The following is a 24,233-nucleotide window of genomic DNA, read 5'->3' as shown; positions in this document are numbered from 1 at the left end:
ATTGATGTATATTTATAATTGTTGATAGAAGAAATTCAAATATTATAAAAAAATTGTGATAACTTATGATATTACTACAAAATAAATTCTCAATAGAAAGTCACCTTGTTGTGGACAATAAACAATTATATTTCCCATAGAAGGTTAGCACAATGAAATGTCATGAGAAACACGACGTATGATATTGGCCCCGTCACTAGGTCTCAATCTAAGGCCAAGGAAAACTTGAGATGACTTTTATAGTTTTGAAGACCTTAAAACCTTCAATTATGTTTATTTCCATTATGATATGAGGTACTAGTTTTCTTAAGTATGAGTGTTAATTATAAATATTTGAGTAAAGTTTCTGTAATATCTGTGTTGAAGTCAAATATTTTCTTATCCGGTGTTGATTAGGTATGTAAAAGGTCAAGTTGAGCTCGAACCACGCCATGTTTGAGCTTGACTCTTTCGTCAATTTAAGAACTCGAGCTCGAGTCAAGCTCTAATGTCGAACTTAAGTTTGACTTATATTGGTAGCAACCGGCTCATGGGCTCAAATTAAGATTTAAAGGAGCTACATACCACTCAATTTATTTGTATTTATATATCCAACACTTAAAACTTCAATTTTTACATACATTTTGACATTAGTTATGCATGAAAAAAAAATATTATTATGATATGATTGATGAGATATAAAAATATTTAGAAGATTAAAGTGTATATACAAAATAATTTAATTATATATATGAAAAATATTTGTAAATTTAAAGGGTTGAGAAAATAGGGCTAGTTGGCTTGAATTAGATTACGAACCGGGAGGCCTTCCCCTAAAAGCTAAAAGCCCGATTTTGGCTGTCGACCCGCCGGCGACGATGTCTGTCCGGGCTTCGCTCTCACGCTTTCCTGCCGACGCGGAGGTGCAGGAGTCCTCTGGGATCCCTTGGGGAGTAGCTGTAACGCCTTTCTCTCAGGCGGATGAGCATGGCGTATCGCCGGCATACGGATCCGACGGCCATCTCCTCCCCCGTTGCGAGAACTGCTGGGCATATTTTAACACATACTGCGAGCTGGAGCAGTGGGCTTGGACCTGCGCACTCTGCGGATCCCTCAACGGCCTCCCCTCCCATGCCATCGAGCGTTATTCCCAACCCCAGGCCTGCGCGGAGATGAGCTCTTCCTTCATCGATCTCGAGCTCCCGGGTTTACCTGCAATTGAATTTACTTACTTTTGCATTCGTGTTTCTGTTCTGATTCCTTTTGGCTGACTAACGAGGGGAATTTGTCACAGTGGAGGATTCTGCAGAGGCAATGCAGGCGCGGCCGGTCTACGTTGCTGCCATTGATTTGGCATGTGAGATTAATTTGGCTGATTACTGTGCTTTTGATTCTATTGCTCTTCCATGAATTTGCATGTAAAGGACGGTGTCAGTAGAATTTTTTTTGAATCGTCTTAACTCCAGTATTTCGACTCTGCGATGTTCTGTACATATCTAACGAATAGAACACCCGATCACTCACCTGACATGCCATTAAATATTGTTGTGCTTTGGTTTTTCTTTGGTGCAATTTCCCTATTTTTTTTCTATTTGAGCATATTTCGAGGTTGTAAGTGTATTTTACTGGTAATTTAGTGCTAAAATTTGAGGCTACCGTGTCCTTGATGATGCCATGTAAAGTCTGTTTTCTTGACTTGTTGCAGCTTCTGAAGATTTTTTGGAGCTTGTCAAAAGTTCTCTTCTAGCAGCCCTTGAAGGTAGATGCTTAGATGAGACTTATGAAGCTGGATATTCCCAAACCACTGCTTATTGAACTGAAACAAACCAATTTTAAGTTGAAAGATTTACATACATACCATTTAATTCATATGTTTTTACATTTCTAACACCCAAACTTCAATTTTTACATTCGTACCTTCTTACCTATGCTTGAAAAGGTGCATTTCACATTTCAAAACTTAAAATGGTTGCATTTTTTATGTAATATGATAGATTTGGGTGGTATAAATGTAAAAAAGTAATTTTAGGTGTTAAATATGTAAATGCATAGGAATTGGGGTTATGTTTGTAGATGTCCTTTTTAAGTTGTGCCCTCCTTTTTTCATTCTGACCAACTTTTACATCATTAATGCAGCTCTTGGACCTGGGTCATTATTTGGGCTTGTTACCTTCAGCCATAAGATAGGGCTCTATGATGTTCAAGGACCCATACCAGTAGTAAAAAATGTTCTTATTCCACCTGAAGCAGAGGGTAGATTACCAATCAACCTTGAAGATGTGATGCCATTACTTTCATTTTTGGCGCCTGTAAGTAATCAAATTATCAGTTATGTCAGCACTCTTTGCTTGTAATTTTATTTTCTGCGTCTGGGGGTGTAACTGAGCCTAGTTGACTCGTGTGCCGGCTTGGGCTTTGCTTGATAAGTGAATCGTGAAATGAGCTCGATGAGCTAACATGCCAAGCTCAAGCCATTACTAGACTCGTTAGCTCGTTTAAATAATAATTAATATAAAATATATTCAAAATATATTAAAATTCAAGACTTTATATTTAAATTTCTAAAAATATTTTAAAATGATATTTTACATTTTATATCAAGTTATTTCTTATTATTTATCTCCTAATTACTCATTTTATTTGTCATATTATTATAAAAATAAATGTCTTTTATATTAAACAAGCCGACTCATGAACCAAATCGAATCGTAGAATTAAGCTTGAGTTTGAGCTCTGACTCGATTAATTAATCAAGCTCAAGTTGATGGTGGTTCAAGCTCGACTCGACTTGTTTACACCCTTATTTGTATCTTATGTAGATCAGCTAGAGGAGATGGAATATAAATAACTTGGTTCTCTCTGCAATCTTAAATTTGTGCACGTGTCATGGTTTTCTATTACTGATGTTGTCTTCAAAGGCCAATAAGATGTAAAATCAACTCTAACAAAAGGCATTTACCTACATACTACTTAATCACTGTATACTTACATATCTAATACCAAAATTTTAATTTTTTACATTCATGTCACCATATCTTTCATATCACATAAAAAAAATCACTGTTTTAACTTTTAAAAAGTGAAGTATAACTTTTTGTGCATGGGTAAGGCCGTATGGTGTGTTTTTAAAAATTGAAGTTTAGGTGCTAGACATGTAAATGCATAGGAATTGAGTGGTATGCATGTAAATCTTCCTTCTTTGTTTTCAGGTAGAAACTTGCAAAGACCGCATTGCTGCAGCTCTTGAGACGCTAAAGCCAACAACTTCATGGGAAAGAACCACAGCTGCAGGACAAGGGATAGATGGCGTCTTGTTTGGAGGCCGTGGTTTTGGGACAGCCATGGATGCTCTTATAAGCTATATGAGTTCTGAATATGGAAATACGTTTGCATTGGGTATGGTAAAGACTGATTCTTATGTCACGTTGGTATGCTTGATTGTATTGTTGATATAATATATTATTTTGGGCATTTACATACTTAGCACACAATTCTTATGTATTTACATATCTCACACCTAAACTTTCATATTTACACACATAGCACTCTAATCTTGAATATCACATAAAACATAGCACTGTCACCACTTTTTAGAAATTACATATTTTCCTCATAGTTTTAAAGCTCCAAAGGGTTATGCATGTAAATATGAAAGTTTAGGGGTGAGATATGTAGATACATATGAATTGTGTTCTACAAATGTGCATTTTCCTATATTTTCCCTTGCATGTTTCTATCATTTAATGTCTCTTACTAGGAATGTTTTGCCTTCTAAATATGGGCAGCTAGAGTATTTGCCTTTTTATCTGGTCCTCCTGACTATGGAGCTGGGCAGTTAGATACGAGGCGTTATGGAGATCAATATGCTAGTAGAAAGGAAGATGCTGACTTGGCTCTGCTTCCTGAGCAGACACCATTCTATAAAGATTTGGTAATACTGATTTAAATTTGATAATCCAAGGACTTGTTTGGAACAATATTGTTTTTTGTTTTTTGATTTTGTTTTTGTGTTTTCTTTTGTTTTAAAAATGTGCTTGTTTAGTGTGTTTTTATATCTTTTTTATCATCTGTTTAAAATAAATATATTTTTGAAATCATCAAAAATAACTTTATGGTGTTTTGAGCATTTAAAAAAAAAACCAAAACATAGAAATATATGGCCAAACATGTTTTGTTTCAAATCAAAACATGTTTAACATATTTGATTGAGATATGATCATTTTTAAAAACAAACAAAACATCTAAAAGTTTTTTGAGTGTTTTCAAGAACATATTAATTTATTTTTGGAAATAAAAAAATGAAACATGTAAACAATACACTAAACAAACATGTTTCTAAAAACAAAGGAAAAAACAAACATAATATTGTTCGCTAAAAAGCCATTAATTATCACTGTATGTTTGGAAACATGTTTGCTGACTGTGCTGCACAGGCTACTATTGCTGTTCAAGCAGGTGTTTGCGTGGATTTATTTGCCATAACAAATGAATACACGGACTTGGCTTCTCTCAAATTTCTGAGTATAGAGAGCGGTGGTTCTCTGTTTCTTTACTCAAGCACGGATGATTCAACTCTTCCACAGGACATGTAAGCCTAAATTTTGTAGTCATTTTAGACTGGATCCATTTGATGGTTATGCGGCTCAACTCTAACACATAAAAATGTGTTATTTAGAGGATTGAGATATATTTTTCTACTTTTCTACTATCTGGTTTATGCATTTAATTTTAGGGAAATTTACCTACATTCCACACATTCCTTTTGGATTTACATATCTAACACCTAAAGTTTGATATTTACATTTATAATACCTTGGTACTAAAAACCTATTTATAAAAGATGCATTTGACTTTTAAAAAGTTAGTAAAAGTGGTATTTTTGATGTGATGTGAAATAGTTGGGTGCTATGAATGTATATATTAATGTATTGGTTTTATATATGTAAATACATAAGAATTGTGTGTTATGTATGTAAATGTCCATTGTTCTTATTGCTCTTGATTTCTAAGAATTGATTTTTAGCATCTTGTAGGTACCGGATGTTGAGTCGTCCATATGCTTTTGGTTGTATCCTACGTTTGAGAACATCTTCTGAATTCAAACTTGGACATTCTGTACGAAATCAGTATCATTGTTTGCGTCTTGATTATGTGATTCTAGTTCTGGTTTCTGTTCTCATTAAAATTTAACTGTCATTATTTGCAGTATGGCCATTTCTTCCCTGACCCACAATATGAAAATGTCCAGCACATCATATGTTGCGATTCTTTTGCTACATATGCTTATGACTTTGAATTTGTTAATTCTTCTGGTTTCTCTAGGTATTTCCGAGCTCAGCTCCCTCTCCTTTTCTTTTTCAATTTCTTTCACCTGGAAGTTTTCATTCGTGCATATGACATTTGCTGTTCATGCATCTGAGCACTTGTATAAATATATTTTTATAATTGGATATGTTCATGCATCTGAGCACTTGTATAAATATATTTTTATAATTGGATACCAAGCTTCAACTTGCTGATGCTGTGCACTTTGAACTCAAATTAGGTGATTGGTCGTTCATCCTTAAAATCTACACCATTCATCTTTTTATTTATTAATGAGAGATGAGATTGATGAATGCTTCAACGATATGCTAGCCATGAATGGAGATGAAAATCCAGTGAGTGGTGTCCATAAAAGTTGGCTTGGTACAGAGAATTTTAAACAAAATTGAAACTTTGGAGCATGTTTGAGATGTCGCCTAAATCGTGAATCCATGCTTGGGTCACATTTATGAAGAAGATAATTTACTTCATGCATGCATGCAATTACACATATAAAATTTATCTATGCATGCCTTTATTGCATTTGCTCATACAAAACTTAAATTAAAGCTTATATGTACTTGGAATTTTGTTTATAGAGCATTTGAATTAAAGAAACATTTGCGTATTAAGTTGGTGTGATGGAGACTTCCTAGATGCAATAGAAAAATGTGTGTTAAATTTTCCAATGAATTTCTTCCTTTTCCTGAAGTAGCAAGCTTGCTTTTCAGTAGTATAGGACTGTTTGGGTCCTCACGAATGAAATTTTAAAATGGAATGCTTTTGAAGTTGGGATTAGCCTTGCTATCTTTTCCGCTCAAGGGCGAATAGTCACATTGGCTGGTAAGATTTATAGTGTGTTTATAAGTTCTCTAACTTGGCACTATTAGTTCTAATCACCTAGCTAAGGAGCAAAGCGACTTACAATGGTAGATAGTCAAACAACCTTCTTGGAAATAAATTGGTTTATTTTCAAATTCTAGAAAGAAACCGGCTTTTGGCAATTAACAGGCTCTAAGTTTGTATTATTAACTATAATTAACTTAAACAATGGTTCAGCATCATCATTTATGTTACTCTAGATATTTTGTTCTAGCTATGTGAATCTTCTTTCTGTTTTTCTTTGGGTTCATTTGAGCCTGCTCTGTGAATCTCTTTCCTCTCTTTTTATTTTAAGCACTGCATTTGGCTTTAAATATAGTGCAGCTATATTTTTCCTTAAAGCATAATCATCTAGTTTAGTAATAACTCCCATTGCATTATAATCAATGCCTATTTATCTGGTCCATTGTTTTATTGATGCTTTCTCAATTTTTGGATGCATATACCCTTAGCCAATTTTCCCTCACTACTTTCTTTGATTTTTCTACTCTTAGAATCTCAAGTATGCACATTCTTACTTCACAATGCCCTTTATGTTGCATTCAACTTTGCATATACTTCCATATTTTGTGTATGATGTTGTATTTGCTTGCTCTTAACAACAAAGTTACCCTACATTGCTACGGTTCTATAACAACATTCCTGTTCTACTAGCACCGTCTCTTTTGGTCTATTTTTCTATCTTTTTATTGTTCAGTTGGTTATTATGCATTAACATTAAGAATTTTTCCTAGGTCTATCATGACAAAGAAACCATAGAATTTTGGTTGCATCTTTCGACTGTGTCCAGCCAGTTTATCTTACGTTTTAGGAAGATATGATCATTGTTAAGCAGTTCTAAAATCATTACTTGCTTACACTCTGATTTAATTTTGATTATCAATTTGCATGATATGGTTTTTTCTTTGTATCTTAGGAGAAGAGGAGAGCCTATGCGAGGGGGGTTTGATCATAGTTGTTTTTCAACTTAAGAACTAAAAGCCTGCTGTTGTTTTCCATTTGGGAGTTCAATTTTATTATTTCTTGATAATCATTTCTGTCGTTTTAGAGTCCCTAGCATGAAATCGTTATCATTAGTTTTATCTCAGCTAATTGGGCGATTAACCTTTTGAATTCCCATTTTTCATTGTTGAACTTAATTCTTTGCTAATCATTTGAACAAATTCAATTTATATCATCTTAGATTTACCTTTTTTCCTGTTCAAGCTTAACATAGATGTTATCCGCCCGTCTAATTGATTTGAGAACTGGGGTAAAAAAGGCTTGTGGAATCATTAAGAAATTATAGAGTCATGGAATTTATGCACCTATCTATCATTCTAGGATTCTAAGATCTTGAAGCTCATACATCATGTTCTCATAACCCTTAGAATTGACTATGGACATGCTTTAATCCATGTTGGTTATGGCCTCAACTCATATTGCGAGGATAAGGTCCTAGCAATTAGTTTGAAAGTTAGACTCTAGGTTGCATATACCCTTGAGCTATAATTATGGCTTCTTCAACCAAAATAGTCTTCATTCTTTAGGAAGATCAATTTTAAGTAGGATGACTTTGCGTCATAGCTTATGTTCATAATACCGTTATAGGGCTCCTATGAGGTAATTAGGAAGGGGATTTAGTTGGTAAGTGGTTATGGAATTGCGACGGAATGAAATATATAGGACTTTAATGGCGTTTGGAAGGGGAAGGAGATAAGATCTGCTTTTGGACAGCAGATTTGGCAAGTTCGGCGGCTATCCCGGTTGAAAACAGTGGCTTTAATGAAGAGATGGCGAGATACAGGTGGTGAGGAGGTTTTACCACCCATTCCCGAGCAAGATACAACCACACCACTTTCAATAGGAAATGATACAACACTCCTAAGAACATAAGATAGAGAATATAGTATCCAAAATACTCGAATCAAAACCTAACTTCCTCAAATAAAAAAAATTATCATATAAATAGTCTCCTATTAGTAATAACCTAATTAGAAATAAAAGAATTAGGAAAAAACAAAAAGAAAAAAAAAGTTTTGGCTGAAATTGCAAACGGAAGATATATTGAGGCGAATAGCAGTCCCGTTGTCATAGGATATTCCCTGATCATGTGGAATGATGTAGAATTCACGAATCATGAAATTCTGCCAAAACGGGATTGCGGCTTCCCAAAGGTTCTGCACTATAGTGGATCATGCGCGTGCAGGATTGCGCATTCTCTCATTCCTACGCTCCCAAGTCAATTGACTTTGAAGTCAAAAGCCATACTTAGCTCACTAATTAGTGGTAATGGCCACCTATTGCTTCCTAATCTAACCCACATGTTTTAAACACTTTTTATATTATTATATTTACAACTGAATCAACAGGAGATTATACACATTTGTCCAATAAAATCATGCAATACAAGTTATTAATCTCCCTTATTTTTTATACCCAAATATTTTAAGGCTGAACTTGTCCAGTTGAATGCAAGATAGAATCGTCTGCTGGGTTCAGGATTAAATCGCTAGGTGAGTTTGAGATGGACTCATTAATCGAGCTTGTACTGAACAGGACAAAAGGGATCAATGCAGACTCACCAAGTGAGTTCAATGAGGACTCTACCACACATATAGAGAACTTGCTAAACTTTTAATAAACTCACCGGACCGGTCAAACTCTGGTTTAGTCGTCCAAGCTCAGAATCAACTTGATTTATTCTGTGGAACCCTTAACTTTCTCTTGACCAGTTGATCAACTACAAGTTCGAGTTTGAATTCTCAAGCTGCATGTCTTGTGATTTTTAGAGAGAGTAACTAATTTGCTTCTTTTAATATTTTTTTATATGAAGCATATTATATAGCTTTTCTTCTAACGCTTAAACCCCAATCCTAATTTATAAATAGGTTGCCACAAGGATAGCTAGGTTTGTGTAATCACTTGTGTTCGGCCTTATATAGTATACTCTCTGTAGTCTCTCCCGTTGATCTCTTTATTATTTCATGTCTTTTCACAAGTTAAACACATTTCAATGGCTTGAAATGTACTGAATGAGGGGCTTTTTATGTTGATTAAATGCCCACAGAGTATGGACCAAACGATCTTATTTAGATCCCCAAATGCACCTTATTGTCTTTCCATTTAAAGTTCTAGCTATTACCATTTTACATCCAATCAAATTGTTGTGGCAATCCGGTGCCATTGTTGTAATGATGGTGCTAGGAAACTTAGGATCAGATAATAAAGGAAATGCTGCCCAATTTGCTAATTTATGTAATATACAGTTTCTCTAAAATCTTAAATATGTTATACAACATATTGTAGTATGCTCATTCATGAAAAATAGTTCTTGTTGCACGTCATGAGCCAAGTCATCTACATTTACTAAACTCATCCATAAATTGATGTAATAATGCCGTTTAAAATCCTAATGTAGTTCTCCAAGCTTGATTATGTTGTGCCTTCAAATTTCAATTTGCGGGTGGTTTTAAATTGAGGTTTTAGAAGCACTAAAGTAGTCTTATGGTTTTTCTTGATTTGAGTTTGTCAGAATCAGGATATCATAAGCATAAGCAACATTATGAGTTTGTTTTCTACGAAATTTATAGCACCTAAGATAACAATTTTAGTTTTAAATCTTGACAACCTTTGCATAATTTCCATCATAAAAGTTAAGTTGTGGTATGGCACATGCGGGCGGTATTTTTTTCTTGCTTACCTTTCACTAGGGGTGTAAAAAATTGACCCTACACGCTAACTCAAACCCAAATTTGATTGAAAAGATCCGAACAAATTTAGATTGACCTGAATAATTTTTGCTCTGGTTCGGCTAGGAGTCTTGACCCATTTAATATTTCGGGTCAGTTTGACCCGCCGACATGAAATTTACTCGAAATTTGACCATCCAACCCTAAATTTACCAGAATTTGACACAAGTAGCTGTTATGCCTTATGTTAGATGGGTTATACTAGTTGGATCAGTCAACTGCCTGAATGATGGTTCGTGTTGGACTTTCTGGCCCGTTTCAGGTTTGGGTCAAGAAGTTTCGTGTTAGGTCAATTTAGGGTCAGACCCAAGCCCAATTTGACACACTTACCCCAATTTGACACACCTACCAACCTTTCACCACAATAAGTTATGGTATGCTTCTCGGACATGCTCTTAGCAAACTCTTACCTACTACTTGTTAAAATCAGGTTAGTCCATGCCACACTATTTCTAAGAAGCGCCTAGCACTATCAAAATTAAAATTTGGCATGATTTCATTAGTTTTGGCAAATTCTTTAGATGGATTGTTGACATAACTCTCATCCTTTTTTATCCAAGCAGGAACATCCTCCAGCGCGTGCAATTTTAGGGAAGTTTGCGTACATACCACAAAAGTTATATGTATTTACATATCTAACAACTGAATTTCTATATTTACATTTTTAACTCTTTGGTGTCATAAATCTATTCATGAAATGGTGTATTTCCATTTTAAAAAGAAAGTAAAAGTGGTATTTTTTATGTGATTTTATAGATTTGAATGCTATGCATGTAATATGAAAGTTTAGGTGTTAGATATGTAAATACATATGTGTGCGGTATATATGTAAATGTCTCTAAATTTTATCCATATTGTTTCCATTCTTTTCCTTCTATATGATTGTTACTGTTGATGCATAATATAAATTTAACTTAATCGCTTGCAGGCATAATGAACCCCCTGTGCTACAAATTGCATTTCAGTATAGCGTTGTTGTTCCGACAGAAGAGGCATTAGATTCTGCATCAAAATCTGGTCAAAGGTACATCTGTTTACAAATATAATGGATAAGGAAAATATATATATTTCATGTTCTCCTCTTTTAGAACTACTTATATTTCAATAATCAAGATGGGTTGGAACAATGCTTAGGTTCTATATGTGCATTGGAGGTGAACGGTTTGAAATATGAAAATGTGCGCATAATGATGCAGAAAGCAAAAGCTCAGAGTACTCCTCTGACTTTCAATAAGTGATTAATTCAGTCCCAAAATTATAAAGTACTTCATATTAGTCACGGGCTATTGAAAATTGATCCAGATTAGCTCTAAATCAAATTTTCTGTTTAATTTAATGTTGTTGCAGAACCAATTGAGCTTGTCAAATTAAAAATTTATATTTACGATGATCATTTGAACTCGCTGCAATGTCACTTCACGGCTCTAGACCTAATTTGTTGCTCTATCTCTTCTACTCGCGCGAATGCGGGTGAGGAGAAGTGGTAGAAAGACGAGGATTTTCTTCGTTAATGATTTTATGTAGGTGCAAAGAGGAACAATGAGAAAGAAGGGAGTCGGAGGTCTTTGTACGCCGCAATCCCGCTGTTGCCTTCTTAGCTTGCTATAATCGTGACAATATTTCGGTCACAAAGACGTGATTTTGGGTGACACCAGGAGGGGGGAGGGACGTAGGCAAGGGTTTCAAGTTGAAGAGGGGAGGGGTAGATAGGTTTGTGGCTTCAAGTTGTTTTTTTTTAAACTAAATTTCATTAATTTAATTGATTAATAAGTAATAATTAATTAATATGTTATCAAAATAATTATAATTAGATAAATGTAAACGTAACTATATAATAATTATTTAATAAAAGATAAATCGCATTTTTAAATTCAATTAATTTAATAAAATTTAATAATTATTAATGTTAATAAATAACTAATCAATTATTAATTAATGAAATTTAAATTATTTTTTAATGTAGTTAATATAATAAAATTAGTGGGATTAAGGCTTTGTTGTTGTTGTTGTACTTAATATAATAAAATTATTATTAATGATTAATTAGTTAATGAATACTTAATGATTTATTAGTATAATTATAAGTAAAAAAAATAAAATAAATTTAAATAGACTTAATAATTATATTATTAATATATTATGCAATATTAAACTCATACTTCAACTAAAAGACTTACCTTCATTCATAAATTTAAATAATTTATTATATATGAAAAAAAATTAATAATAAAAATAAAATTTTATTTCAAAATATTATTCCTAAATACCTTCAAAGGTAACAGTTGGTGCTTACTTTAACCCTGAAATTCAGCCTTAGGACTAATTTGGATTAGTTTTTAATTGTTTGAAACTAAAGTGAAGCAATTTAAACACCGGGATTAGATTGGTCATTTGCTGATGGTTGTGGGGACTATTTTGTGCTTTTTCTCATAATGCAGGGGTAAGGCCCCGTATATCAACTCCATTCTTGAATCTCTCATTGACAAAAACCTCATGCATTGGTTAAGCCCATCTAGTTCAGTAATTTATGTTCTGATATTAGTGATTATATTTGAAATTATTCTTTTGTTATTATATCATTTCTTTTTATTAAATTTCATGAGTGACGCATCTATTCAGGCCAAAGTTTTCCTTACAAAGAAGACTGAGAATTCGCACGATCCAGTATACAACAGCTGGTGGTATCAATGATCTGTATGACAATGTTGATCCAGAAACAGTTTTATGCATCCTTGTTCACAAGGTGCTCTTTTTCTTCATGATTTTTCTATTAAATTGACTTAATCTGATTGGAGTAAGAAAATGGTAAACCTTAGGTTTCCAAAGTTTACATGTTTATTTTAATATTTTTGTGCTATAAGAATCAATGGTATTTGTTCTCGCTGCATGGGTGAAACTTAGCTGCTAACGATTTTTGAAGCATACTTTGTGCCTCTTGAAGGTGGGTAAGCTTTGGAATTTTGTTTGAGTTTGTAATTCTCCTGCCGTGCCCTTTTATTATTACTTCAATTTTTGCTTTGGCAGCATGTTTGCTTTTGATTTAGTTTAGTGAATACAAGTTTCTTCGTACTTTCTTTTCTTTTTCCAACCATGTATGATTTATCGAACCGCATATGCTCACAAAACAAAAAGCACATGGTAGAAGCTTGTATTCACTACAAACAGCCACAATTCATCTCAATCACATAAAGATGAATCATCCTTCGTTCTACAAACAGCCACCATTTCAATTATTCCCACCCCACAATTTCTCATGATCAATATCAAATCCTTGGCAAACAGATCCCTCACAGCAGACAACCATCCCATTTAGAGCTCTCGAGCTCTCAAATACTCCACCCCCACTTCCCGCCTCTCCCAAAAAAAACCCGTTCATACTGAATTCTAGTTCTTCTTCTTACTCCAACCCAGATCACATCCTCTGGAAACTCGTTGACCAAAACCTGTCAGCGGTACTCTACTCCACCATATCTTGTGTCATACTATCTCTTGCTCTATTTCTAGATTCAAGTGCTGCCATTTGAAACGACCGCAATCAACCAACTATTCCAAGATGATACAACTTAAAAATGTGCTACACCATGTCTCTATGAAGTATGACCCCATGACTCAATCCCTTAACGACATCAAATCCCTTGTAGATCAACTGGTGTAGGTTGGACACTGAATATGTTGCCTTTTTACATCCTCAATGGTCTGCCCTCTAGGTACTCTGAGCCAATTCATCTTGATGATTTTTACTTGCTTCTCTTCAGTTAAGCGATAAGAGAATAGGTAGAAAACATTAAGTAACAGTCATCTCGCACGACCCTAGTATTCTTTAGAAGCTGCAACTCCATAACAATCAAGAGATTTCAACGCAGACACTCTATTCAATCCCATTGTCACTCTACAATAACAACAGTAACAAAAACACCAAGTCCTCGCTGATTTGTGGCAAATAAGGTCATTCATCACTATTCTTCTTGCACAGAACCAACCTTACATACATTCCATCAGCATCTAACAAAACCTCGATACAGGTGGAATCTCCCATCTCACCACTGATTACTCTCAACTTTAGCAACCAACTGAATACAATGACCCTAAACAAATCACCATTGGTGATGGCAATTCAATCCCGATCTCTCACACAGGTCGTGGCATACTACCTTTACCAACATGAGCGTTTTCTTTTTCTCTAGACTTCATGCACCTTCTATATCACACAACTTCTCTAAACCATTGGTGATTACTTAATTCACTCTGATTTTGATGGGTTTCAAATCAAGAATCGGACAGCAAACCAAAGGATGAAGCCGGAGTGGCCTTTATCCTCATTCTAGCATTCCAATCCATTGCAACTCCAATTAACCTACGATACCAGCGATTAGGACACTCACATCCTGCAGCAGTCATAACCATTTTTCATTTCTCTGTTTTTTGCCCCCTTACCTTTCCGCTCTGGTTCTTGGAGGAAGGCAATTCAGGTTAAGCAATGGAGCACTCATCTCGAAACTGTGACGAATCTAAATGAATCTAAAAAGAGATGTTTCTCGCTACCAAATTTGAGCAAGAAGACAGGATCGGGGATCGCTCTACATAGCGTTAATATATTAATATTTTAATTTATTAACACATTTAAAAAGTAATAAATTATGTAAAATTAGAAATAACACGTTAATATCCTAAGATCAAATTATAAAATAAGATAGTTTATATAAATATTAAACTATGAAAGTAACCTAAGATATTAAAATAATATACTGAAACCTAAAAACATAACAATAAAAAAAAAATCAGCGTTAATATTTCTCTCTTTCACATACTACCCCCCACTTAAAGAAGAATATAACATGTCATTAACATTTGAATTTTTTATTTTAAAATCATATTACTTTTATCGCCTAATCAATTTTTGTTAGAATTATTGCCATAATGAATTGTTTATCTCACGTATTTTCCTTAGTCGTATCTATATTTCCTCATTTCTTATTATCTTTAATCTCAGTTATTTTTTTAATGAGCAATCATCAATAAAATTGTTAATTAAAATAATAATTTTATTGATAATTTAAATTAGAATTATATAATTTTTTTATGAGTATATATTTTCTTTTATTTCTTGTTATTTAGTTTGTGAGGTGTGTATGTTGAGTGCATTGATATTACTTTAAGTTTTGCTAAAAAAATTATGAATATTCTAAAAGATTTGTAGTGTTTTTTGAGGCGAGGCGTAGCCTCACCTTGGAGCAGTGAGGCATAAGCCTCACTACAATTTTTTTTTGTAAAATGTGTTGGGGGCTCGCCTCATATTGCGTAATTTTAAAAAGGGGTAGGGTACCTAGTAGCCATAAATAGTAAAGTGCCAAAATAGTCCCCTTACTATTTATATAGCACCATTTTCTCCTCGAGTTTATAAAAATACTAAATTGGTCCAAAGATTCTTTTAACTGGGCTAAAATAGTCATTATGAGGAACTATTTGAACCCATATTAAAAGACTCTAGGGAATAAATTTGCACTTTTATAAACTTTGAGACTAAAATGACCCCTACAAAGAGTTGTGGGATCATTTTTTACGCTTTTCTCTTACCATAAATCACCTAATTGAATTTCTATGGTGGTTGTAACATTTACTTTTTAGAAAAATGTCAAAATAGTCTCTTGACTCTTTGTAGAGGGTCATTTTAGTCCTAGAGTTTATTAAAGTGTCAAATTAGTCCCTAGACTCTTTTAATATGGTATGAAATAACTCATTTGTGGGCACTATTTCAACCCCAATTTAAATAGCCTGGGACTAATTTAAGGGCTTTTATTGACTCTTGGGACTAAAATGACCCTATCTAAATAGTCAAGGGACTATTTTGGTACTTAATTACTTTTATTTGTTCTAGTTTGTGGCTTTCTGTTTACTTACCACACTGTTTTTCAGGTTGTTTTAGCTTCCCTAGAGCAAGGAGTCAGGGAAGGAAGATTTCTGCTACATGATTGGCTTGTCATTCTTACTGCGCAGTACAGCGATGCGTTTAAGCTTGCTCATTATGATAATGGAAGTTCATTTTCTCGTGTTGATATTGGCTTCTCGCAGTGCCCACAATTGCAGCCCATTCCTCGACTCGTATTTGCTTTTCTAAGGAATCCTCTTCTTGGCTTCCACGAAGAAGGGGTACACCCAGATTATCGTATTTATTTGCAATGCCTATTCAGGTATTTTGTCTTCAATCATTTTTTTATCTCATCAAAACCTTGTGTAGTAAGTTTTTTTTTTCCCGGACATTCATTTACATACCACATAAACCTTATTTGGGAAATTTACATACCTAGCAGACAATTCTTATGTATTTACATATCTCATACCTAAACTTTCATATTTACATACATAGCACTTTGGAACTTTAAACCTATGCATGAAAAGGTGTAGTTCACTTTTAAAAGATGGTAATAGAGCTATTTTTTGTGATATTAAGGATTTGAGTGCTATGTGTTTAACATACGGAAGTTTAGGTGCTAGATATGTAAATATATGAGAATTGTGTGCTATGCACATGCCCCTTATTATTTATATACATATCTAACAACTATGAATTCATATTTACATTCATACCACTCAAATCTTTAACATCACATCAAAAAACACGAACATTTTAACTTTTGAAAAATGAAATACATCTTTTCATGCATGGGCCTATGAAATCATGATGTTATAAGTGTAAATATCAAAATTTGTGTGTTGGATATGTAAATACATAAGAATTATGTGGTATAAATTTCTCTTTTTTCTTTAAGTTCGCAAGAACCTGCTTTAGCTTGGGAGTTCACATCACCTTTTAGCTACAATCAACCAAATACATTGAGTGATTTTAATTCATTTTGGGGCATTTACGTACCACCCAATTCCTATGTATATCTAACACCTAAAATTTACTTTCTGTTTATATAACGCAAATCTTTCATATCACATGAAAAGTAACACCATTTGAACTTTTAAATTGTGAAATAGACCTTTTCATGCATTGGTAAGGTGGTATGTGTGTAAAAATTGAAATTTAGATGCTTGATATGTAAATACATAGGCATTGAGTGGTATGTAAGTAAATCTTTCATTGTTTTTTTGGCCTTTGTTATCAGTAATGCCATTTTTAATTGCTATCTATGTTGCTCTTCTTAATTTATTTTTTATGAACATTTAATTGAGCAATTTGCATTTTAGTATGATGAGGAGAATTAACTACTTCATAATTTGTTGCTCTCAAACTCCAGCATGGTCCTTTTATAGTGGAGTTGGGGGCTTGAGCTTGAGTCCTCGTTGCAGGGGGGCCATTTTGGCCCCCGAGCTTATAAAAATATCAATTTAATCCCCAAATTCCTTCAATATGGGCTGCAATAGTCCCCGGTGAGGATTTTTCAGCACCTATTAAAACAGTCTAAGGACTTTTTAGTCCTCATAAAAACAGTCCAGGGACTAATTTAGCACTTTTATAAACTCAGGGATGAAAATGACCCCATATAAAGAGTCAGGGGGCTATTTTGCCACTTTACTTAAATGTAAAAAAAGTAAAGTTAAAGTGTCAGATATGTAAATACATAGAATTTGGGTAGTGCTTATATAAATGCCCCTATTATTTTATGTACAGCTCACTGGATCCCAGTTCCCTTCATCTAGCAATATACCCACTGCTGGCATCATATTCTAGTCCAGACAAGCAAGCATATCCGCGTCATTCATTGAGCCGTGCTGCTCTTATAACCAGTGGAAGTCCAATCTTTTTACTTGATGCTTTCACTAACCTCATCGTGTATTATTCTCCGACAGCCGATCCATCTCTTCCTTTTCCTCCTCCCCAAGACTGTGAGTTCTCACCTACTTGATTTGTTTTGTATTCCTGCTTTTCTATTTCTTATGTATTCACATATCTAACACCTAAACGTTCATTTTTACATATATGCCTACTTTTGATGCGATATGGAAGATTTGGATGATATAAATTTAGCATGTAAAGTTTATGTATTAGATACGTAGAAACATAAGAATTAAGTGGTAAGTATACCTTTCGGTTCTCTTTGTTTATGAACAATATTTGGAAGTAGTTAGAAATGAATATTGATTTTCATATCTATAAATATTTTTAAAATTTTCTCAAGGAGTTTATTTTCGCAGTCAAATTGAGTGCAAGGAAAAATATAATATAAAACATGATTTTCAATTTGTTGGTCAAATGAGTCTTAATAGAAGGTGAATTTGAAAATGAAAATTATTAGATCAGTCTATCTTGACTATAGGTCTGCTTGCGATAGTTTTTTCATAGTTTTGCTTGCCACAAAGCTGCCCTATTTCTATTTCACTTGAACTTTCTTATTGCTTTTTAGAAATTCTTAGGGTTGGATGCAGCTTTTAAAATAATCAGCTAGAGTATAGTAGCTACAAGAAAACTGTTCAAATTTTTTGAAAGAAAGAAAAAATTATAATAACCATTATATCTTTCAAAAATTTACCTTCCTCACAATGATTATATAATTTTTTTTACTGAAACTTAAATTTTTTGTGAGGATGATTTATAATTCATTGAATTTATTTTGAGATGAGTGCAATTCCTCTACTTTTGGGACCTATCCTTACCTAGATTTGTATTTCCTCTTAAAAAAGAGTAGTGCTTTTTGAAGTTACTTGTTTTTCGGAAATGATGATCTGCAAACCCCAAAGTATGTGGCTGGAATATATGATTATGAGTAAATAACATTCTCTTTCAACATTTCAAATACTGTGCTACAAAACCTTTCTCTCAAAGTTGAAATTGGAAAACAACAATTTATAATTACAAAAAATGAGCACTTACTAACCATATTTCTAGGCCTTCTGCGAAGCACGGTGAATAAACTGAAGCAAGAAAGGAGCATTACACCGAAGCTCACATTCATTCGTGGGGGTCACGAGGACTCTTCACTATTCGAGAATTATCTCATTGAAGAGCAGGATGTGGATGGCACGGGTATAACCAGCGTCATCGGCTTTGTTTCCTTCCTCGAGGAGATCACACGGGATGTTTCAGAGTACCTTAAATAGAGCACATGAGTGTAAGTTAAGCTTCCCGTTATATTTACTTATGGAAGATTTTCGTGCATGCCACTCAATTCTTATGTATTTACATATCTAACCCTTACACCCTGATCTTTACATATGTGCCACCTTATCTATGCATGAAAAAATGTATTTCACTTTTAAAAAGTTAAAATAGTGGTATTTTTTATGTGATATGAAAGATTTGGGTGGTGTAAATGTCAAAAAATCAAAGTTTAGGTTTTAGATATGTAAATACGTAAGGATTGGGGCCCCTTTACTTAAATAGATGGTTAATTTATAATGTGAAATTGAGTGAGTTTTCTTCTTATTGTATCATTTTGTGCAAACTTATTTGCTTGATTCATGCTTTGTATGCTTAAATGAGCCACCGAAAGTTATGTTTACTTCAAAATGATGCATTTACCTACTAGCACCCAATTCCTATGTATTTACATATCTAACACCTAAATCTTTCATATCACATAAAACATACAACCATTTTAACTTCAAAAAAGTGAAATACACCTTTTCATGCTTAAGTTGGGTGGAATTTATGTAAAAAATGAAGTTTAGTCGCTAGATATGTAAATACATAAGAATTATGTTGTATGTATGCAAATCTTCCTTTTTTTGGGTAAAGTTAATAGTGTCGAAACAAAAGTGTAAATTTGATGCTGTTTATATATGATTTCATGATTTTTGTAGTAGTTTTCAAGGTTGTTCAAGACATAGTTAGCTATTATTTAATTCAGCAGTGTCTGCATTGTATACTCAATTGATATATTGTGCATCGTAAAAGAAGGGGGCATTTACATGCATACACCACCCAATTCTTTTGTATTTACATATCTAACATCTACATTTTGCTTGTTCACATTTATACAACCTAAATCTTTAATATCAAATAAAAAATAGTGCTATTTTACCTTTTAAATTTCCCATGTATTTGCATAATTAGCATTTATACTTTCATATTTACGTATATATAATATGTTAAGTGTCATAATTACATCAAAATATATGAATGCAAGGTGTATTTCACTTTAGAAGAACTGTTATTCATTGTATCGTTAATGTGATGTTGAAGATTTTGTTGTTATAGAGTGAATATTAAAACTTAGGTGTTAGATTTATAAATACATAGGAATTGTGCAGTATATATATATACATTTCTTCTACCAAGTATACCTGCTAGACATCTTCATTTTTACTTCTAAGGAAATTTACATGCATTCCACAAATTTTTTATGCATTTGCACATCTGACACCCAAAGTTTGATATTTACATTTATAACACTCGTGATGCTAAAACCTATGCATGAAAAAGGTGTATTTGTAGCTTAGAATGTTAGTAATAGTGGTATTTTTTTTGTAATGCCAAAGATTTCGGTATTATATAGGTAAATATATAAGTTTAGGCGCTAAATATGTAAATATATTATACTTACTTATCATATTGACATCAAAGTATGCATGAGATGGTGTGGTGCACTTTTGAAAAAAATAAATATTTGTGAAATTCTTAATGTGATGTTAAAGATTTGAATGTTATGTAAGGAAACATTAAAGATTCGATGTTGAATATGTAATTGCATAGGAAGGGCATGGTAGGTTGATAAATCTCTCTTAATTTTATTACATATATAACCCTATTTTTTTTTATGTCTGACTAGATTTTTGGCTTTGCAGGCTGCTTGCCTCGCACGTTAATCCGACTTGGCCGCAAGCTGGAAGGTCTGCCTAATGGCGGATCAGGTCGATCTCAGGAACCCTAAGTTTATCATCCTTTCTCATCCTCTACAAATATTTGCCTCGCAATTGTACCCACTTCTTATATACCACACCATGTCTCCCATTGCTGCAATGTGTTCTTTTCACTTGGTATTATCTTATTATATCTGTATTTTTCTTCTCCACTAGATGATAGAAGTTTTGTTTGAAGGCTTTGAATTTAAGGGAATGTACACAATATGCCATGCCATGCAATTCTTATTAATTGCATTTCTTGCACCTAAATTTTGATTTTTTTAGTGGCATTTACATGCATACCGCTCAATTCATTTGTATTTACATAGCACCTAAACTTTATAAGATTTAGGTGTATGAATTACATCAAAATATATATTTGAAAACTTGAATTTCTCAATAAAAAGTCGATATTAGTGCTGTTTTTGGTGTGATTAAGGGTCTGTTTGGGGTAGCTTATTTGGTGCGGTGGCGTTTTGAAAACGCACCTGACCTGTTTGGGTAAACTGCGTTTTGACAGCTTGTGCGTTTTCAAAACGCTAAAAACAGTATTTTCACACCGCACTTATCTAGTTTTCCTTGTGCGTTTTCAAAACGCTAAAAACAGTATTTTCACACCGCACTTATCTAAGTGGCAGCTTTCTGGCTGTGGTCTGACTTTTCTAAAAAAATAAAAATTTGTAATAGCTACCGCATCTAGCTTATCAACATATTATTTTTAATCAGCTATATTATTTTTAATCAGCTATCAGCTTATTAGCAGATTATTCGATAAGTTGCAATTGCCCCAAACAAACCCTAAATATTAGGATGTTGTTAGTAAATATCAAAATTAACAATTATATTTGTTTTCGAACGTGAAATTTGCATATTTATGTGCCACAATCAAATCATTTGCAATTCAAGACATGCGGAAAATATGGGTTGAGATTTTGTTGTGAATTTTGATAATTTTTCGCAAACTTTAATTGCTCCAAAAAAATTGCGACTTTTTACATGCATACCACCCAATTAACATGTATTTACTTATCTAATACCTAAAGTTTATTTTATGCACTCATACCACCCAAAATTTTCATATTACATTAAAAATGCCATCATTAGCTTTTAGAATTGCAATACACAACAACCTGGTATTTATATAAAAATTGAAGTTTATATGCTATATATGTAAACATATAACAATTTACATCATACCACATAATTTTTATTTTTCTACCTACATTTCTCATAAGCAAAACTTGATATTTACAGAAATATGTATTTTATATAAAAAATAATATTTTTTTTTAAAATTAAAAAAATATATATATATTTTATGGATATATTTGAATTTGATTTTGATATCAAAATATTATAAATGTAAGATTAAATTTCAAGAATTAGATAAATAAATGCATAAGAATTGTTTAAAATCTAGGTAAATTCCAAATTTAAAAAATGGTATTTGTGGTTCTCTTATTTGGTATTAATAATTTTAATATTATTTAAATAAACAATAAAATAAAGTTAACAATTAAATGCTATGCATTTAAATCTCCTTATGCATGACGAAAGATTTCGACGGTAGAGGAATTATTTAATATCTTAAAGTTGGACGAAGATACAGCACACACAAATAATTAAAGTGACAGGTAAAGACACCAGAAGTTTTTTTATGTGAAAAACTATTAAAATGTGAAATGAACATGGGGCCTAGCTCAGTTAAAATAATCCACTATATAATTGTGAGTACAAATGTCAATTTTCCTTCTAACTCAGGGAAGATGAAATTACAAAGTTATTGTGTAATAATCATAATGGGTTGCGAATGTCGTAGTTGATTGTTATGAAGACATTAGTTTGTTGTGAATGTTGTAGAGGGTAGTTGTAGGGATATCTTATTGTAGAGGTCATGGTTGAAACTCATTATAGTAGTTGGTCATGTGAAGAATAGATGATTGTTTTAATAACATATATAGGACACATATGCAGTAGTTGAGAGCTACATGAGTTGTTGACCACGTAGCTCGTAGTTGGTCACGTATGTTATTGTGGTGAGCTGTGAAAAACATTCATAAACAACAGAGGATGAAGTGGAGAGTTGCATATGTTGTGAATCACGTAGATCACAGTTAATTATGTAGGTCATAGTAGAAAGTTATGATAATGTCTGTAGACCACAAATGTTGGAGTTTGAAATTATAGGAGTTGTGAGTATATAAATTGTAGTAGGGAGATGTAATAACATCAGTTAGTCGCCAAGGCTATAGTAAGGGATTTTAGTTGCAATAAACCAAATAACTCGTAGGTCGTATTAGGAAGCTATGAGGAAAGAACTTTAGGAGTTCAGAGAAATTCACTATATGTAGGGTGCGTCGTTACACAATCTTTGAAGTGTGTTACTACATTATTTGTGGGGTGTGTGTTACACCATCTTTAGGACATTGCACACCGTCTTCGGGATGTACTGTTACACAATTCACAGGGTATTTTGATTTGTAGGATGCTTTGTTAATCCACAAGTCTAGTCATTATTATGCAATGCGCTTCGTTACTACAAATCGTACATGTTGACTTAGTAAGGGGTTTTGTTGCAATAAGCAAGAGACAACCGATGGTGTTTGACAACGACCAACAAGCGGTGGTCGATGGCGGGAGCTATGGTCGATGATGGCAGGAGCTGCGGTCGACAGTGGTTTTTGCTAGATCTTTAGTGTAAAACAATGAACTTGAACTCCTAGTTCCAATCTTTCTTTGGTTCAAGTTCTAGCTTCCTCTTTCATGAGGGGGTGAGACTCTATTTCTAGTCTGGAAGATGCCTCCGACAAATAAGAAAAAAATACAAACCACTTCACCAGATAACTTGAAGAGTTTCTCTCGATCGAATGATATTTTGTGGACACTTGAGTGTCTTAACAATATCAAAATATTGTGATCTTGAGCTCGTTGAATTCATCTTATCAAAACACTCGATTTGAATTTTAGTATGTGTGATTTGGAATTTGTTTTATCTTCTAATTGAACACTATAAGCTTCCAAAATGATTTAACGATTCGATCTGAGCTTGATTTGACTTGGATTGAATAAACTTTGGTGTCATTTTGTGTTCGTCATGTCGAGTCAATAAGTTGTGTCGTAAATTTATTGAAATCTAAGTTGTAGATGATTTTTATTGAGGTTTGAATATTTTTTTCTCAAAAAGATTTATTTCGATTTTTGTGTCACGCCCAAATTTATGGAGGATGAAAGTTTATATAAGAGTATTCAAATATAATTTTTCTCAAATAAAATTTTGAATTTTGATAGCTTTCATATGAATGATTTGCAAGAATTTTTTAATATAAAATTATGAATATATATAGTTGGCGGGATTCATTGTAAGTCACCTCAAGTCACGGGTTCGATCCCCAGTGACGCTGGGTTCTCAAATATTGAGATATATTGCGCAGACTCTCATCATGAGGCTGGGTTCTCAAATATTGAGATATATTGCGCAGACTCTCATCATGAGGCCTAACGCATGAGAAATCGGTATTTGGGCATTTACCAAATACCGATTTTCTTGTGAAA

At 33.3% G+C, this 24,233-nt stretch overlaps 1 protein-coding gene across 2 annotated transcripts; it reads left to right on the top strand.

Moving 5' to 3' along the window:
- Positions 1-771: 771 nt before the first annotated feature.
- Positions 772-20,931, top strand: LOC110023211 (protein transport protein SEC23). Of its 2 annotated transcripts, none has more exons than XM_020722514.1 (15): positions 772-1,185; positions 1,274-1,336; positions 1,685-1,738; positions 2,116-2,288; positions 3,189-3,375; positions 3,765-3,910; positions 4,413-4,567; positions 5,013-5,094; positions 5,186-5,301; positions 10,825-10,920; positions 12,516-12,639; positions 15,810-16,084; positions 17,512-17,726; positions 18,727-18,949; positions 20,625-20,931. In XM_020722514.1, the coding sequence occupies exons 1-14, from the start codon at positions 858-860 to the stop codon at positions 18,936-18,938; spliced, it is 2,226 nt and encodes a 741-aa protein (XP_020578173.1). In that variant the 5' UTR covers positions 772-857; the 3' UTR covers positions 18,939-18,949; positions 20,625-20,931. The 2 variants fall into 2 exon arrangements, with proteins under 2 accessions (XP_020578173.1, XP_020578174.1); XM_020722515.1 differs by having other exon boundaries at positions 18,727-18,954.
- The last annotated feature ends 3,302 nt before the right edge of the window (positions 20,932-24,233 follow it).

Source organism: Phalaenopsis equestris, unplaced genomic scaffold, assembly GCF_001263595.1.
Source record: "Phalaenopsis equestris unplaced genomic scaffold, ASM126359v1 Scaffold000223, whole genome shotgun sequence".
Lineage (NCBI taxonomy): Eukaryota > Viridiplantae > Streptophyta > Magnoliopsida > Asparagales > Orchidaceae > Phalaenopsis > Phalaenopsis equestris.
The sequence above is the reverse complement of the archived record's forward strand: the minus strand, read 5'-3'. Positions and strand labels throughout refer to the sequence as shown.

Bases quoted from the DNA above. Each gene is read 5' to 3' on its own strand.
- LOC110023211 (XM_020722514.1), top strand. From the start codon at position 858: ATGTCTGTCCGGGCTTCGCTCTCACGCTTTCCTGCCGACGCGGAGGTG. The intron at 2,289-3,188 runs GTAAGTAATCAA...CTTTGTTTTCAG, and splicing joins TACTTTCATTTTTGGCGCCT to GTAGAAACTTGCAAAGACCG. The intron at 10,921-12,515 runs GTACATCTGTTT...GCATCTATTCAG, and splicing joins GCATCAAAATCTGGTCAAAG to GCCAAAGTTTTCCTTACAAA.